At 38.1% G+C, this 15,517-nt stretch overlaps 1 protein-coding gene across 4 annotated transcripts in view; it reads left to right on the top strand.

Annotated features, from left to right (window-relative positions):
- The window catches only part of GANC (glucosidase alpha, neutral C), a 62,080-nt gene that overhangs the window by 14,117 nt on the left and 32,446 nt on the right, over positions 1–15,517 (top strand). For 3 of the 4 annotated variants that reach the window (XM_019725410.2, XM_074327867.1, XM_074327868.1), the window contains 6 exons: positions 3,103–3,285; positions 7,253–7,298; positions 9,897–9,963; positions 11,425–11,521; positions 12,551–12,731; positions 12,957–13,110. In XM_019725410.2, the coding sequence (XP_019580969.2) occupies positions 3,103–3,285; positions 7,253–7,298; positions 9,897–9,963; positions 11,425–11,521; positions 12,551–12,731; positions 12,957–13,110 (728 nt within the window). The remainder of the gene's footprint in view (positions 1–3,102; positions 3,286–7,252; positions 7,299–9,896; positions 9,964–11,424; positions 11,522–12,550; positions 12,732–12,956; positions 13,111–15,517) is intronic. The other variant, XM_074327869.1, reaches the window with a different exon arrangement.

The raw sequence follows: 15,517 nt of genomic DNA, 5'->3' as shown, positions 1-15,517 counted from the left end.
CTAGTTAGGGCAATGGTTTCCTGATCGCTAGACTGCAGCTAAGGTGGCATGATCCTGGAGCCCAGCAGTTGCCACAGTGACTTCTAATTACCCAGCTTCCTGATTCTAGCTGAGATGGAAGTTGTGTTGGCCATACAGTTATGCAGTGTTGTTCTTTGGGTCATTACTGAACACCCACACAAGAACCTGCTACCTCAGCCCTTCCCATGATGTTGTAAGCTCCTAACTCCCCCATATTAAGTCATTTACTTTCTGCTTAAAATAGCCAGTTGTTTCTGTTAGCTACCGTTGAGTCTTGGTTGATATAGTCATTGGTATCAGAAGTGAATATAAGCAGCAGATCCTCATGGATGGGAATATGAGGGTGGTTAGCTGATCTAGTTGGATTTGAAGGCAGTGAGGACCTGATTATCATTAGACAATGAGATATTAGTGTTATGGGTTGAATTGTATCCCCCCACCCCCTTCCCGCCAAACTCATGTGCTGAAGCCCTAACCCCTTGTACATCAAAGTATGACTGTATTTAGAGATAGAGCCTTTGAAGAGATAATTGGGTTGAAATGGGGACATTAGGGTGAGCTGTCATCCAGTTTGACTGGTGTCCTTTAAGAAGAGGACAGACAGAGAGATGACGATGTGAGGACAAAGCAAGAAGATGGCCATCTGTGCCAAGGATGTCTCAGAAGAAACCAAAACTGCTGATATTTGATTTCAACTTCCAGCCTCCAGAATTGTGAGAAAATCAATTTCTGTTGCTTAAGCTACCCAGTCTGTAGTATTTTATTATGGCAGCCTTAGCAAACTAATACCACTAGTAATAAGCCACGGCATTCCATGGCAAAGTTACTTAAATTACTACCTGTGGTCAACTGAAATAAAGTGCCTATTGAAAGCATGGCTCTGGCAGACCAAGTGGTGGGACCACAGCACAGCGTGGTTGTGGTACAGAATTCAAAATTCTGAGGTGGCCCAACTGCTATGAAGAATCTAAAGAAAACAGCAATCTCAGGGCTTTAAATTCTTAGCTGAAGAAACCTAGGAGGTTTCTTTCTGTCAGAAACCTAGTAGGTTTCTATGACAGACCTAAAAATCTCTTAATATCTGTTGTAACTGCAAAGTCCTTGTAGCTGAAAATTAGATGACAGTCTGATTTGGTGGTATGCTGAATTAGGCCATAAGTTGAAATCACAGTCTCATCAGGTCTGTGAATTTAGGGCATTAACTGGGAAAAGGTAGAACTCCTCAAAATTGAATAGCAACATTTGGGAAGATTCTGATAACTCTGAGTACAAACTTCAAAATTCCACTGAGCCTCCGATTCCAGCAGAAGCATCTCTGTCTCCTGTGTCTGATGAAACTGACCCTACCTTGCTTGGACACCCTATGTTGACCTCACCTGTGCAAGGGAATTCCAGTGCCCCTATGTCTCACCCCTACCACCCTTCACTGCTTCCAGACCCACTATCTGATCAGAATCAGAGTCCAACATACCTTGGGAGCCAATTATAGCTACACCCAGGAGGAGAAGGCTTATACCCCTAAAGAGTTATAAGACTGTGTATTGGTAAAAACCTGGGAAATAGGCATGAAAATATTTTCTGAGGGATTCCTGGATCAGAAGGCAGGCACATAATTTTAGGATCATGCTCAATTTATTAACATAGTACATGTACCAGAGAGTCTAGATGTGATATGCTAGCTTGGAGAGCTGAGAGGGGTTCTATTTATTTGCTTGGTTGGTTAACTCTTTTCTGTATTCAGCCATGGACTCTGCTGAATGAAGCTAAGTTACCAGAAATTCCTTGGCACAGTGTAGAAGAAATGATCCATAGACTTAGGGACAGAAAGATGTTGAAATGGATATATCATATGCAACTAGTTCATCTAGCTTCTAATTCTGTCTCCAAGAGGACCCAGAAGATGCTCTCTTCATTGAGAAATACATTGGTGAGGGAATACTTGGAAAGTACTACAGTGAGTGAACATCTTTTGCGAGCTAGCAGTAATGGTGGGAAATGATGCCATTAAAACGGACTCCCCGGTTTCAGTGGAGATGATGAGACTCCAGGTAGCAGAGTCAAAGTAGCAGCATTTAGAGACCAGGCAGACATGTTTCCACAATGTGCGGCAGCACCTCTGGTGCTCAAAGTGATATACCGCTCAGGGCAGTGAACAATATATTGAGGGATCCATTAGGCTGGAATAGATGGATTCAAGTCCTAGTTGGTGAAATAATCAAAATAATTCTATTTAGATTTAATGAACAGTGAGACACAACCTCCCATCTCCAGACAGAGTTAGCTTCCAGAACCCAAGCATCTGACTTGAGGAGGAGACCTAGAATCCATGGAGAAGGACTTTGTAAGGATGTAATAAGAACATAAACTATCCCTCCTAACCTTTCCTAAAGAGGTCTGTGATCATTACCAGGAGAATTATGCACCAGAGAAAGAAATACCTAGACCTGTGAGAGATTTTAATTGCTGCCTCTGAACTTACATAATTCCTGGGGGTCCAAAACATCCTAACAGTCTATCTGTCAAATTGGGGCTGATAGGAGTCAGGTGATAAATAGATAAAAGTTTGGCCTGGTTCCATCTCACTATTGACTCAGTGGGTCAATAACTCAAGCTGTGTTATTTCCTCAGTTTCTGAGTATATGGTTGGAATGAGAAAGAAAAGCAAAGTGTTTAGATTCTATGCAACAAAGTGTTACTAGACTTTCCAGACCAAGGTGATGATGACGACAGCTAATATTTATTGAGTGCTTATTATGTGCCAGGCATGGGCCAAGTGCTTAACATGTGTGATCTCATTTAATTCTCTCAAAAGGTTCTATTTGTTCTTGCTTTTATTATTTCCACTTTACAGATGAGGAAACTAAGAACTAGAAAGATTGATTAACTTGTCCAAAGTTAAACATCAGCTATGTTCAATCCAAGTTCTCTGACACCAAAGCCTATGCTTTCAATAATGGATCTCTACTGTCTTGTCTATGCCATGTCACATGAATATTGATTTACTAATTAATTAATTGAAAAATCACATTCAGCCATGTAAACCTCTAGCAATTGGTTTTCTCCTTCTGCTTTATTTTCTAGGCTGCTTTCGTGCTCTACGGATGCAGGCAGTCTGGTATTGGCAGATGGAAAAGGAAATCTTAAATGTCATATCACAGCAAACCCATTCAAGGTTGATTTGGTATCTGAAGAAGGGGTTATGATGAGCATAAACTTGCTAGGCCAATTGTACTTTGAGCATCTGCAGATTCCTCTCAAGCAAAGGTATTTTTGCACATTACTTGACACATAAAGATCTTAAGAAAGCCTGACTGTGAATACCAATTGCCTAAATAGACAATATATCACCATAGAAAATTTGTTTGCCTTATTTGCTGGAATATTGTTCTTAGAAATTTCATCTTTTCACCTGTGCAAGTGTATGCAGGCTTGATAACAAGAATGAATCCCAGACTTTTGCAAATGTGACACTCTTAACATCCTGTATGTTTGACTAATGGCATTCTCTACCCTCTGCACGCTTCTAAAAAACACTCTGTTGACTTGATAAATGTTAATGTATACTAACATCTTCAGAATTTCACTTTACCCCCTTACAATAACATGAGTTACCCTAGACTTATCTATGAAAAACACATGCTAAGTATAATTACACATATAATTAAAAGTAGAGAGGGAGAAAGATAATACCATGCTAACACTAATCAAAAGAAATTGAAAGTAGTTATATTAATTTCAGAAAGAGCAGATTTCAGAACAGGGAGTTATCAGGGGGAAAAAAAAGAGCATTACATAATGACAAAGGGGTCAGTTCTCTGAGAAGAATAACAATTCTTAATGTGCATGGGCCTAACAGTGGAGCATCAAAATTCATGAGGCAAAACCGATAGAACTGCAAGAAGAGAAAGATGAATCCACTACTATATTAGAGACCTTAACAACTGTCTATCAGAAATGGACAAATCCAGCGAGAGAACATCAGAAAGGACACAGTTGAACTCAACGGCACCATCAATCAACTGGATGTAATTGACATCTATAGACTTCTTCACCCAACAACAGTGGGATACACATTCTTCTCAAGCTCATGTGGGACATTTACCAAGACCATATTTTGGGTCATAAAACATACCTTAACAAACTTAAAAGGTATGTTCCATGTTCATTGACAGGGAGACTCAATATGATCAAAATGTCAGTTCTTCCCAACTTGATCTACTGATTCAAAGCAATCCCAATCAAAATCCCAGCAAGTTATTTTGTGGATATTAGCAAACTGATTCTACAGTTTATGTGGAGAGGTAGAAGACCCAGAATACCAACTCTGTTGAAGAAGAACAAAGGAGAAGAACTGATACTACGCTACCTCAGGACTTACTGTAAAGCTACTGCAATCAAGACAGTGTGGTATGAGTGGTTGAATAGACAAATAGATTAATGGAACAAAATAGCCTAGAAATAGACCCACATAAATATACTGAACTGCTCTTTGACAAAGAAGCAAAAGCAGTAAAATGAAGCAAAGATAAGCTTTTCAAAAAACGGTCTGGAATGACTGGACAGCCACATACACAAAAATGAACCTAAACACAGACTTTATACCCTTCACAAAGATTAACTCAAAATGGATCATAGACCTAAATGTACAATGAAAAACTATAAAACTTCTAGAAGATAACGTAGAAAACGTAGATGACCTTGGGCATGGTGATGATTTCTTAGATAAAACACCAAAGGCATGATCCATGAAAGAAATAATTGATAAATTGGGCTTCATTAAAATATTGCTCTGTGATAAACAATGTCATGAAAATGAGAAGACAAGTCACAGATTGGGAGGAAATATTTGCAAAAGACACATCTGCTAAAGGACTGCTATCCAAAATATACAAAGAACTCTTAAAATTCAATGATAAGAAAATGAACAATGGGCAAAATACCTTAATAGACACCTCACCAAATAAGATACACAGATGGCAAGTAAGTAGATGAAAAGATGTTCAACATCATATGTCATTAGTGAATTGCAAATTGAAACAAGACACTACTACACATCTATTAAAATGGCCAAAATCCAAAACACTGGCAACAAAATGCTTGTGAGGATGTGGAACAACAGGAACTTACATTCATTGCTGGTGGGAATGGAAAATGATAGTTACTTTGGAAGACAGTTTCTTATAAAACTAAACCTACTCTTACCACACAATCCAGCAATTATGCTCTTTGGTCATTAACCAAAGGAACTGAACACTTGTGTCCACACGAAAACCTGCACATGATGTTGTAGCAGCTTTATTCATAATTGCCAACACTTGGAAGCAACCAAGATGTCCTCAGTTGGTGAAAAGATAAATAAACTGTTACATCCAGATGATGGAATATTATTCAGCACCTAAAAAAAATGAACTATCAAGCCATGAAAAGACATGAATGAAACTTAAACACATATTACTAAGTGAAAGAAGCCAATCTGAAAAAGGCTACCTACTGTATGATTCCAACTATATGAAATTCTGGAAAAAGGAAAACTATGGAGGTAGTAAAAAGATTAGTGGTTGCCAGGGGTTAAGGTAGAGGGAGGGATGCATAGGCAGAGCACAGAAGACTTAGGGCAGTGAAACTACTCTATGCTACTACAGTGGTAAATACAAGTCATTGTACATTTGTCAAAACTCACAGAATGTACACCACCAAGAGTGAACCCTACTACAAACTGAGGACTTCAGGTGATAATGTGTCAGTGAAGGTTCATCAAATGTAACAAATGTACCCCTCAGGTGCAGGATGTTGATAGTGGGGGAGACTGTGGGTGTGAGGTGAGGGGGTATATGGGAACTCTGCACTTTCTGCTCAGTTTTGCTGTAAACATAAAACTCTAAAAAACAAATTTACTAATTCAAAAAATTAAAAGGCAATATACCAGCTGTCTCAAATTTCACCAAAATTTTTAACATATATAAGAAATCAAAAATTAATATGTGTAATATAGAAAGAACATATACAAATCAATAAGAAAAAGAACAAGCAAATAAAAATGGGTGATACAAACTGCAGCAATGCATATTAATATGATGAATATCAAGGTTTTTGAGTAAAAAAAGTATGTCACAAAAGAATATATACAGTGTATCTCTATTTGTATAAAAGTCTTTTTAAAAGGCAAAATCAAATAATATATGTTTGGGGATTCATACACTTGCGGCAATACTATAAAAAACAGCAAGAAGAGGTGGCCAGTTAGCTCAGTTGGTTAAAGCGCTGTGCTCTTAACAGCAAGTTTGCAGGTTCGATCCCCACATGGGTCACTGTGAGCTGTGCCCTCCACAACTAGATTGAAACAACTACTTGACTGGGAGCTGATGGGTCCTGGAAAAAAATGCTTAAAATAAATAAAAGTTTAAAAAAAACAGCAAGAAAATAATTTCACACAAAATTTAGTAAAGTGGTTACCTCTGGAGGGTGAGGAGAGGAGGCAGATGCATTTGAAGAGAGACACGCGGGAAACCCAGAGGAACAAGTCACTTCTGTTGTTTATGTTCACTGGTGGGCTCATAGTGGTTCCCTTTAGTATTATTCCTTAAACTCTGCACATACATTATGTACTCTTCTATATGCATGCTGTAGTCTATACTACAGAAAAAAATTAATGAATAACAAGTATGAATAGACAATTCACAGAAGAAGAAATGGGAATACCATTTAATGTATGAACAGGCAGTGTACATCGTTAATGATAGAAATTCAAATTGAAATGCATTATCTTTTCTAAAATTTAATATTGGCAAACATTTTTTAAAAATCCATGAAGTCTGGTATTGTCAATAGGGAGAAATGAGTACTCGAACACAACTGTGGGTGATAGAGTAAGTTATCACAATCATTCTGGAAGGCAGTGAGTTGTGCTGTCTGTACTAGGGCAACACTGGCTCAGGGGAGCTGTGTTCTGCTTTGCTGATACGTTTGTTTAAATATTATGAGCATGTATTACCTTTATAATAAAAGACTGATTTTTAAAGGGTTAAGAAAATTCAAATATATCTACATTTTTATAAGAAATCAAGCTATTTAATTAAAGTTCATAAATTCAATTTCACAAACTTATTTTTCTAATGATAATTAAAGGACATAATTTATGGAGTCTCAAGCGTTGAAAATGAAAATCTTTATCATTAAACAAAATTCTGTCAGTTTTGCCATACATGAAACAACTTTATTTATATTAAAACAGAACTACCAAAGAAAATGAAGAGGATGCATCAACTGATACCTCACAGGTAATCTAAATTCAGCAATTTGTCTTTTTTTTATCTTTTTCACCATCGTCATCAGTATGTGGCATATAATGGGTTCTGCTCTTCTCTTCTTCAATAGATGGATACTTGATGAATGCTCTACTACATATAAATGGGACCGCGTGTCTCTTGTGCTTGCCATATCATCTCATTGATTCTTTCATTCATGTATTTATTCATTTATAAAACAAAGAGTGCCTGCTTTGTGCCAGCCACAAAATATTATGCTAGGCAAGCAGAGTCAGCAGTGAACAAAACAATCGCAATGTGTCCTCAGGAAACCTAGACTCTATTGGGAAAGATGGACACTAAATAATTACAAGCATAGAGTGCTACAAAAGGGTGCTATAGGAGACCACAGCAAGGAACTTGACCAAGATGAGGGTCAGGAAAGAGCTCCTCAAGGAAATAATGTTAAAGCTGAAATTGATGCATGAGGATACAGTAGCTAGTGAAAAAGTTGGGGAAAACATTCCACATAGAGGGAATTGCATATTAAAAGATCTTGAGGTATGAAGGAGCACATTTGAAGAAATAAAACAAACATGTTTTAGCAGGCGAAAGGAAAGCAAAGGAAAAGGGGTGCTGTGTAGCAAGGCTAGAGAGATAGGCAGGGCAATTCTGTGAAGAACATGTAAAATTGTTTTATTCCACACACATTTGCTGAGTGCCTCCTATGCTAGGCACTGTTCAAAGAATTGGTGATACACCATTGAGCAAATCAAATATCCCCAATATCATGGAGCTTACATTCTTCTGAGTCATGTTAACCTTTTTGGACTTTAACCTAAGAGCAAAGGAAAACTATGCAAAGATTTTAAGCAGCCAGAGGTACATGGTTTGATTTCTATTTTAAAAGATTATTTTGACTGAATTATGGAACATGGACATTCTAGAAATCTTCTCTTTATCCAAAGCTACATGCATCTTCAAATGAGCCCTGACAGTAACTATGGCCACCAGGAATGGTGAAAAATATTTCCAGTGCAATAAGGACAAATGCATCTTCCTCTTGAGAACTAGCCCACCCTGGTGAGTGTGAGAGAGAATAGTTTTTCCATTTTCAAATATAGAAGACAGGACAACAAAGACATAGCCTTACACAGTTTTGTGACAATGTGTCAAATTAGCTTTTTGGAGACCTCTAATTAGATACTCCAGATAGTGATTCTGAGTCAAGAATCTGATGAAAGCTATGAAACATCTCTGTAGGAAAACAAAAAATTCAAACTGTTTGAGGGAGTTCACAGACTCTAAAGCCCACCCTTAGACCCCGGAATAATAATCCCTACATTAAAAATTCAAGTGTGATTTTTAAAAAAAAGGCTCACTTTGCAGAAGATTTAATTATGAAAAAACAACCTAGAAGTGGGCAAAGGGCTCATTTTTTAAAAAGAAATATGCATTTCACAAACATAACACAATTTTTTAAAAAAAACTTTTTCATTCTACCAGAGAATAGGAGACATTTATAAAGCTGAAAAGGTGGATAGCTCTAGATCAAAAAATTAGGAACCTGAGCAGCAGCCATCCCAATTGACTTCTCAGGCCAGTAGCAGGAACACAGCTAGTAGTTTAGCTGATTGAAGCGGGAAGAAGTGTCCATCTCAGCCAAAATCTTTGCTTAGTTACTTGATTCTAAATGTTTTGCCTCATGTGTTTACAAGGGAAAAAAAGAATGAAAAAAATATCTTACATATGTAAAGAGTGCATTTTTCAAAGTGCTTTCACATCATTTTGGCTCCTGCAAAGGTATTCATGTCAAATGGTGTGGTAGTTCCTCAAAAAATTAAACATTTAATTACAATGTGATCCAGCAATTCCATTTATGGGTATATATCTAAAAATGAAAGTAAGGACTCAAACAGATATCTGTATACTTATGTTCATTGCAGCATTATTCACAGTAGCCAAAAAGTGGAAGCAATCTGGCAATCCAAGTGTCATTGAAAGGTGAATGCATACACAAAATGTGATACATGCATACAATGAAATATTACTCAACTTTCATAAGGCAGAAAATTCTGACACATGCTACAAAATGGATTAATCTTGAAGACATTATACTAAGTAAAATACGCCAGATACAAAGGACAAATACTGATTCACTTGTAAGAGATAATCTAGAGTAGTCACATTCATAGCAGCAGGAAGTAGAATGGTGGTTGCCAGGAGCTGGGGGGTGGGAGAGATGTGAGTTATTGTTTAATGGGTGGAGAGGTTTAGTTTGGGAAGATGTAAAAGTTCTAGAGATAGATGGTGATGATGGTTGCACAACAGTATCAATGTATTTAATACCCCTGAACTGTGTACCTAAAAATGGCTAAAATGATAACTTTTTTGTTATGTGTATTTTATCACAAAAAACATTCATTTCAGCTATAGCTCATAAGGATGATTATTGGTATTTATATAGAACACATCCAGTTTGTTAAATATACTGACATCACAAACTAGTCTTTTAAAAGATGAACTCATTTTCTCGTCTAATTTTTAGTAACCCAAATTAAATGGGCTATTGTGGTACCCACATTAGTTACAATATATAAACTCAATCTGCTCATTTTTTTGTGCCAACAGCAAAATCAAGAGGATCTGGGCCTATGGGAGGAGAAATTCGGAACATTTGTGGATGTCAAAGTTAATGGTAAAATCGAAACTGGTACTGTGCTGAAACAGATCTTTCCCAAATGGCTAAATGTCTGTACTCAGAAGTCCCTTGAGCTTTGGCACCTAAACAAGTGACTCTATAAGGTGAACAGAAGTCTCACATTTGGGTCCCCTGCAACAAAGCAATAGTAATGATATGCCTTTTGTGGGGAGTAGAAAAGAAGTATAGGCCTCACGGAACTTAGGGTCTCATGGAGGGGCCTCTGTCAGCACACGTGCACTATTCAGAATATCAAACAGCTGCAAATTCCGCGTTCTGTTTTTATGAGTTAAGTGATGGGCAACGAAGTTCTAGAGCTCATCAGCTCCAGCACTCCAAGCCAGAGGTTCTCAGCCCTTTCCAGGGCTCGCCGTCATTCACATGAGTGTCACGTGCCTATCTGTGACGTTTCTCCCCAGGCTTGGGGCAGTGGGGAGGGGAGGTGTGTGCAGAGTTTGTCTCTTTAGGAGACACGTTTCAGATACTTGGGGCTTAAGTAGTTGGAAAAAATACTTTCTTCCTTCCTCCTCCCTACCCTATAGAATGACAGACCCGAACTCCTTGAGAATCCCTGTTCTAGCATGTATATAGCCCAGTATATGATCAGGACTGACAACATGCCCACATTTTATAAGCGGGGGCCCTCAGACTCTCCTTTCTGTAATAGCATCATCTTTTTTTACCATCTCTGTAGCACCCCTGGTACATAAACTCCTCCGAGTAAGGATCATTTGATGTTGAATACTTTAACCTGAGTGAATTTAAGTCGATGTTATCTCTCCTAGTTACTTACATTTTCCCCATATCTCTAAAACAATTGGTCATTAAAGGACTTGGGTGAAAAGAAATTTACAGATTTACAAGCAGAGGGTATTTTGAGGAGCCGGGAAACGTTCTCCTGGTGCCCTGGACGCAGTAAGAAGAAACGATCAGGCAGAAGACACCCAGTCCTTCATCTAATGAAGATTAAAATTGCTCAATATTCTTTGCTTCCTAAAGCAAAGAAGTATGCAGTATATTTTAGAAAAATTTAGATTAGAAAAAAATCTAAACTTTGTAGCCATATTGTATAGATAAACAAGAGATTTACTGGGCTGCTCTGTCTATGGAGTAGCCTGCTTCTTGCCTCTCCTCTGCTTGAATAAACTTATCCTTGCTTTACGAGAGAGAGAGAGAGAAGGAGAGAGACTGACTTACTATAAATGAAGACACAGAGCTTCAGCACCCTGCTAAGGAAACATAACTCATAAATGACCAGAACTTTGCCTTGTATATTTTTGTATCCCCACACCTGAATACATCTTACATAGTCAGCACACATGATGTACTGATGGATCAGGGCAAGCTCAGGTCTCTTGATCCCAAGTCTCGTCATCTTGTTACACTCAGTTAACTGAATCTCCTTAACTGATTGTCCCATTGAGAAGCAAAACTCAGTCAATATCCTGGTCCCTACAGGTCCTGCATCAGTTGGTTTGGATTTCTCCTTGCATGGATTTGAGTATCTCTATGGGATCCCGCAACATGCAGAGTCACACCAACTTAAAAATACTGGGTAAAGTAAAAACAATTCTTATAGGAAGCTCTGGTTTCTGGACTGGAAAAGTTTGTGAGATGTCTGAAGCAGTGCTAATATGTGCCTGGCCTTTTCCTCCGTGATATTGCTTATAAAGCTTTAAGAACCTTTCTTGAATGATTGCTCAAAACATTGGCTTTCAATTTTTTATTTTTTTTGGCAAAAATTAGACAATTATAAAAACTGTAATGCTGAACCTAAATATATAGAGGAAGTGAAAATACAGAGCTGTTGTAGTTGAAGTAGGGGGCAGATTTTCATCACGCCACCTCCTGGGTCTTGCCCTCACCTCTCAAGGCCTCTCTGTGGAACTCTGGGAGAATACACTGTGAAAATCACTGACCTAGAAAAAAGGCTTTTACCAAAAAAGGACAGTGAGCCAGAGAATGGAAAAGTATGGCATCTCATGTCATCTTTGAGGGATCAGGGAGAATCATTTCGAACTAACACTTAACAAATAAATGCCAGAGGCATCAGACTAAGAGGAAGCAAAATCAAAGAGGAACAGTCTACTCAAGTTTGCCAGGTTCAGGTGCTGTTTAAATGACAAGCAGGCATGGTGACAAGTGCATCTGTAACATGCTGCTCTTACACTGACCTGAGCTCTGTGTTCCCCACCCCAATTCAGGTTCCCTACTCAGCGCTGTGGAAGCATGTTAGGACACTATCAGTTTGTTTCATTGGCAGAGAAATACAAAATTTGTCAGAGATACTTAATTGTGTGCTTGCCATTGTAAAGGATTCATAGGGAACAGCCCTCACCTCACAAGAGATATTCAGAAAAGATATTAAAGGCATGCCAATCACCACATGAGGAGATGCCAGAGGGATCACAGAAGGAGGATCATATTCATCCAGCTTGGATCAGGAAACCTTTAGGGAAGGGGTAAAAGTTGAGCCTTGAAAGATGCATAGGTTCCAAGTGATGGCAGAGGAGAATGGAACTATACTATTCCTTCATAATACACTTGTCATAGAATTGATGGTCATCCTTCTTGTGTGTTTCAGTGACGGGGAGGCTTACCGTCTTTATAACCTGGATGTCTATGGATATAAAATACATGACAAGATGGGAATTTATGGGTCCGTGCCTTATCTTCTGGCCCACAAACTGGGCAGGACTTTGGGCATTTTTTGGCTGAATTCCTCAGAAACACTAGTGGAGATCAATACAGAGCCTGCAGTAAAGGTGAGTGACGGATTACGGTTGCAGGTCATACTTACTGAAGAAACAAAACCAGTGAAGTGTAGTCATAGCTCTGAGCTTTGCAGTGGCAGTTCTCTGCCACCGCCAGTCTTTGCAGTATCATCAGTGACAGTTAATAGTATGAACGGAAGGAACAGACTGTTACCCACACATATATGGATGTTATAGGTTAGAGGGAAATTTTTCATACCTTCATTCCTTTTCTAGTACACGCTGACCCAGATGGGCCCAGTTGCTGCTAAACAAGAGGTCAGATCGCGAACTGATGTGCACTGGATGTCAGAGAGTGGAATCATTGACGTTTTTCTGCTGACAGGGCCTACACCTTCTGACGTCTTCAAGCAGTACTCGTCCCTTACAGGTACTTGCATGTGAAAGTGCCAATTTTTTGTTCCATTACATGTCCTGTATCCCAAGTGTCATCACTGGAAGCTAATATTTGTTGTACATCACGTAGAACTTATAAACAACTTACCCAAGCTTTTAAGAAGCAAGCATTTCTCCTCCCTCCACCCTCATCCCGTTCAGCGTGGTTACCGTGTTGTACTGGGGCTAGAATTCTCCATTCTCTCATCTTTAACACTCACCATCTGCCTTCCTTGTAGCCTGTAACTCCTCGCTTTCTCTACCTTTATTTCAGATGACCAGTATACCCACCTTTTCTGTATTCTCTTAGCCCATCAGAACACACCACTGGCTTTAACACTAAAGCATCTGTCTTTAAAAGATACAAAAGATCATTTCAATTGGTGCAGAAAAAGCATTTGACAAAATCCACCACTATTTCATGATAAAAGCACTCAGAAGACTAGGAATAGATGGATACCTCCTCAACATAATAAAAAGCATTTATGAAAAATCCACAGCTAACATCATACTCAATGGTGAAAGACTGCAAGCTTGCCCCTAAAATCAGAAACAAGAGAGGCTGCCCATTTTCACTGCTGCTATTAAACACGGTAGTGGAGGTTCTATATAGAGCAATTAGGCTAGAAAAAGAAATAAAAGGTATCCAAAGTGGAAAAGAAGAAATAAAATTATCTCTTTTCGCAGATAATGTGATCCTGTGTGTTAGAAAATCCCAAAGAATCCACAAAAAACTAAAGCTAATAAACAAGTTTACTAAAGTTGCAGGGTACATGATCAACACGCAAAATCAGTTTTGTTTTTATACAACAGAAATGAACAATCTAAAAAAAGAAAATTAAGAAAACACTTTCATTTACAATAACATCTAAAAAAATAAAATACTTAGGAATAAATTTAACCAAGGAGATGAAAGACTTGTACACTGAAAAGTACAAAATATTCCTGAAAGAAATTAAAGAAGGCCTAAGTAAATGGAAAGATACCCAATGTTCATGGATTGGAAAACTTAATATTGTTAAGATGGCAATACTACTGAAACAATCTACAGATTCATGGCAATCTCTTCCAAAATTCCAATGGTCATTTTTGAAGAAATGGAAAAACTGACCTTCAAAGTCATATGGAATTGCAAAGGGCCCTGAATAGTCAAACAATCCTGAAAAAAAAAAAAAAATTTAAAGGACTCACACTTCCCAATTTTAAAACTAACTACCAAGTTAAAATAATCCAAATAAGTGTGGTACTGGTGTAAGGATAGACATAAACCAGTGGGATAGAATTGAAAGACTAGAAATAAACCCATACATCTATTGGCCAACTGATTTTCAACAAAGGTTTAAGATCATTCAGTGGGAAAGAATGGTCTCTTAAACACATAGTACTGGCACAATTGGGTAGTCACATGCAAAAGAATGAAGTTGGAACCCTACCTCACAACATATGCAAAAAAATGACTCAAAATGGATTGACATGGGAGCTAAAGCCATAAAACTCTTAAAAAAGAAAATAGGTAAATCTTCATTACCTTGAATTTGGCAACAGATTCTTAGATATGACACCAAAATCATGAGCAACAAGGGAAAAAAATAGATAAGTTGGACTTCATTAAAATTAAACAATTTTGTGCATCAAAGGATATTTTCAAGAAAGTGAAAAGGTAACCTACAGACTGGGAGAACATATTTGCAAAGTCATATATTTGATGAGGGTCTAGGATGCGGATTATATAAAGAACGCTTACAGCTCAGCAACAAAAAGATAACCCAGTTCTAAAATGGGCAAAGAACTTAAATAGACATATCTCCAAAGACATAGAAATGGATTAACAAGCACATGAAAAGATGCTCAACATCATTAGTCATTAGGAAAATGAAAATTAAAACCACAATGAGGTGCCACTTCCTACCCTCTAAGATGGCAAAATAAAAAAAAAAGAAAAGAAAAAAGGAAAATGTGTTGATGAAGGCATGGAGAAGTTGGAACCTCACGCATTGCTGGGGAAACTGCTGGGCTAAAATGGTTCAGCTGCTGTGGAAAGTTTGTCAGTTCCTCAAAAAGCTGAACATAGAATTACCATATGACCCAGTGTGATGGTTAATTTTATGTGTCAACTTGCCTAAGTCATGGTACCCAGATTTTTGGTTAAACACTAGTCTAGGTGTCACTGTGAAGGTTTTTTTTTTAGAGAAGATTAAGTTAAATCAGTTTGAGTAAAACAGATTACTCTCCATAAGGTGGGTGGGCTTCATCCAATCAATCAGTTGAAAGAAAGCCTTAAGAGAAAAGGACTGAGGTCCCCTAAAGAAAAAAGAATCTGTCTCCAGACTGCCTTCATTCTCCAGCTGCAACTTCAGCTCTTCCTTGGGTCTCCAGCGTGTTAGTCCGCCTTGCAAAGTTTA

This window comes from Rhinolophus sinicus, linkage group LG03 (genome assembly GCF_036562045.2).
Source record: "Rhinolophus sinicus isolate RSC01 linkage group LG03, ASM3656204v1, whole genome shotgun sequence".
Taxonomy (NCBI): Eukaryota; Metazoa; Chordata; class Mammalia; order Chiroptera; family Rhinolophidae; genus Rhinolophus; species Rhinolophus sinicus.
The sequence above is the reverse complement of the archived record's forward strand: the minus strand, read 5'-3'. Positions and strand labels throughout refer to the sequence as shown.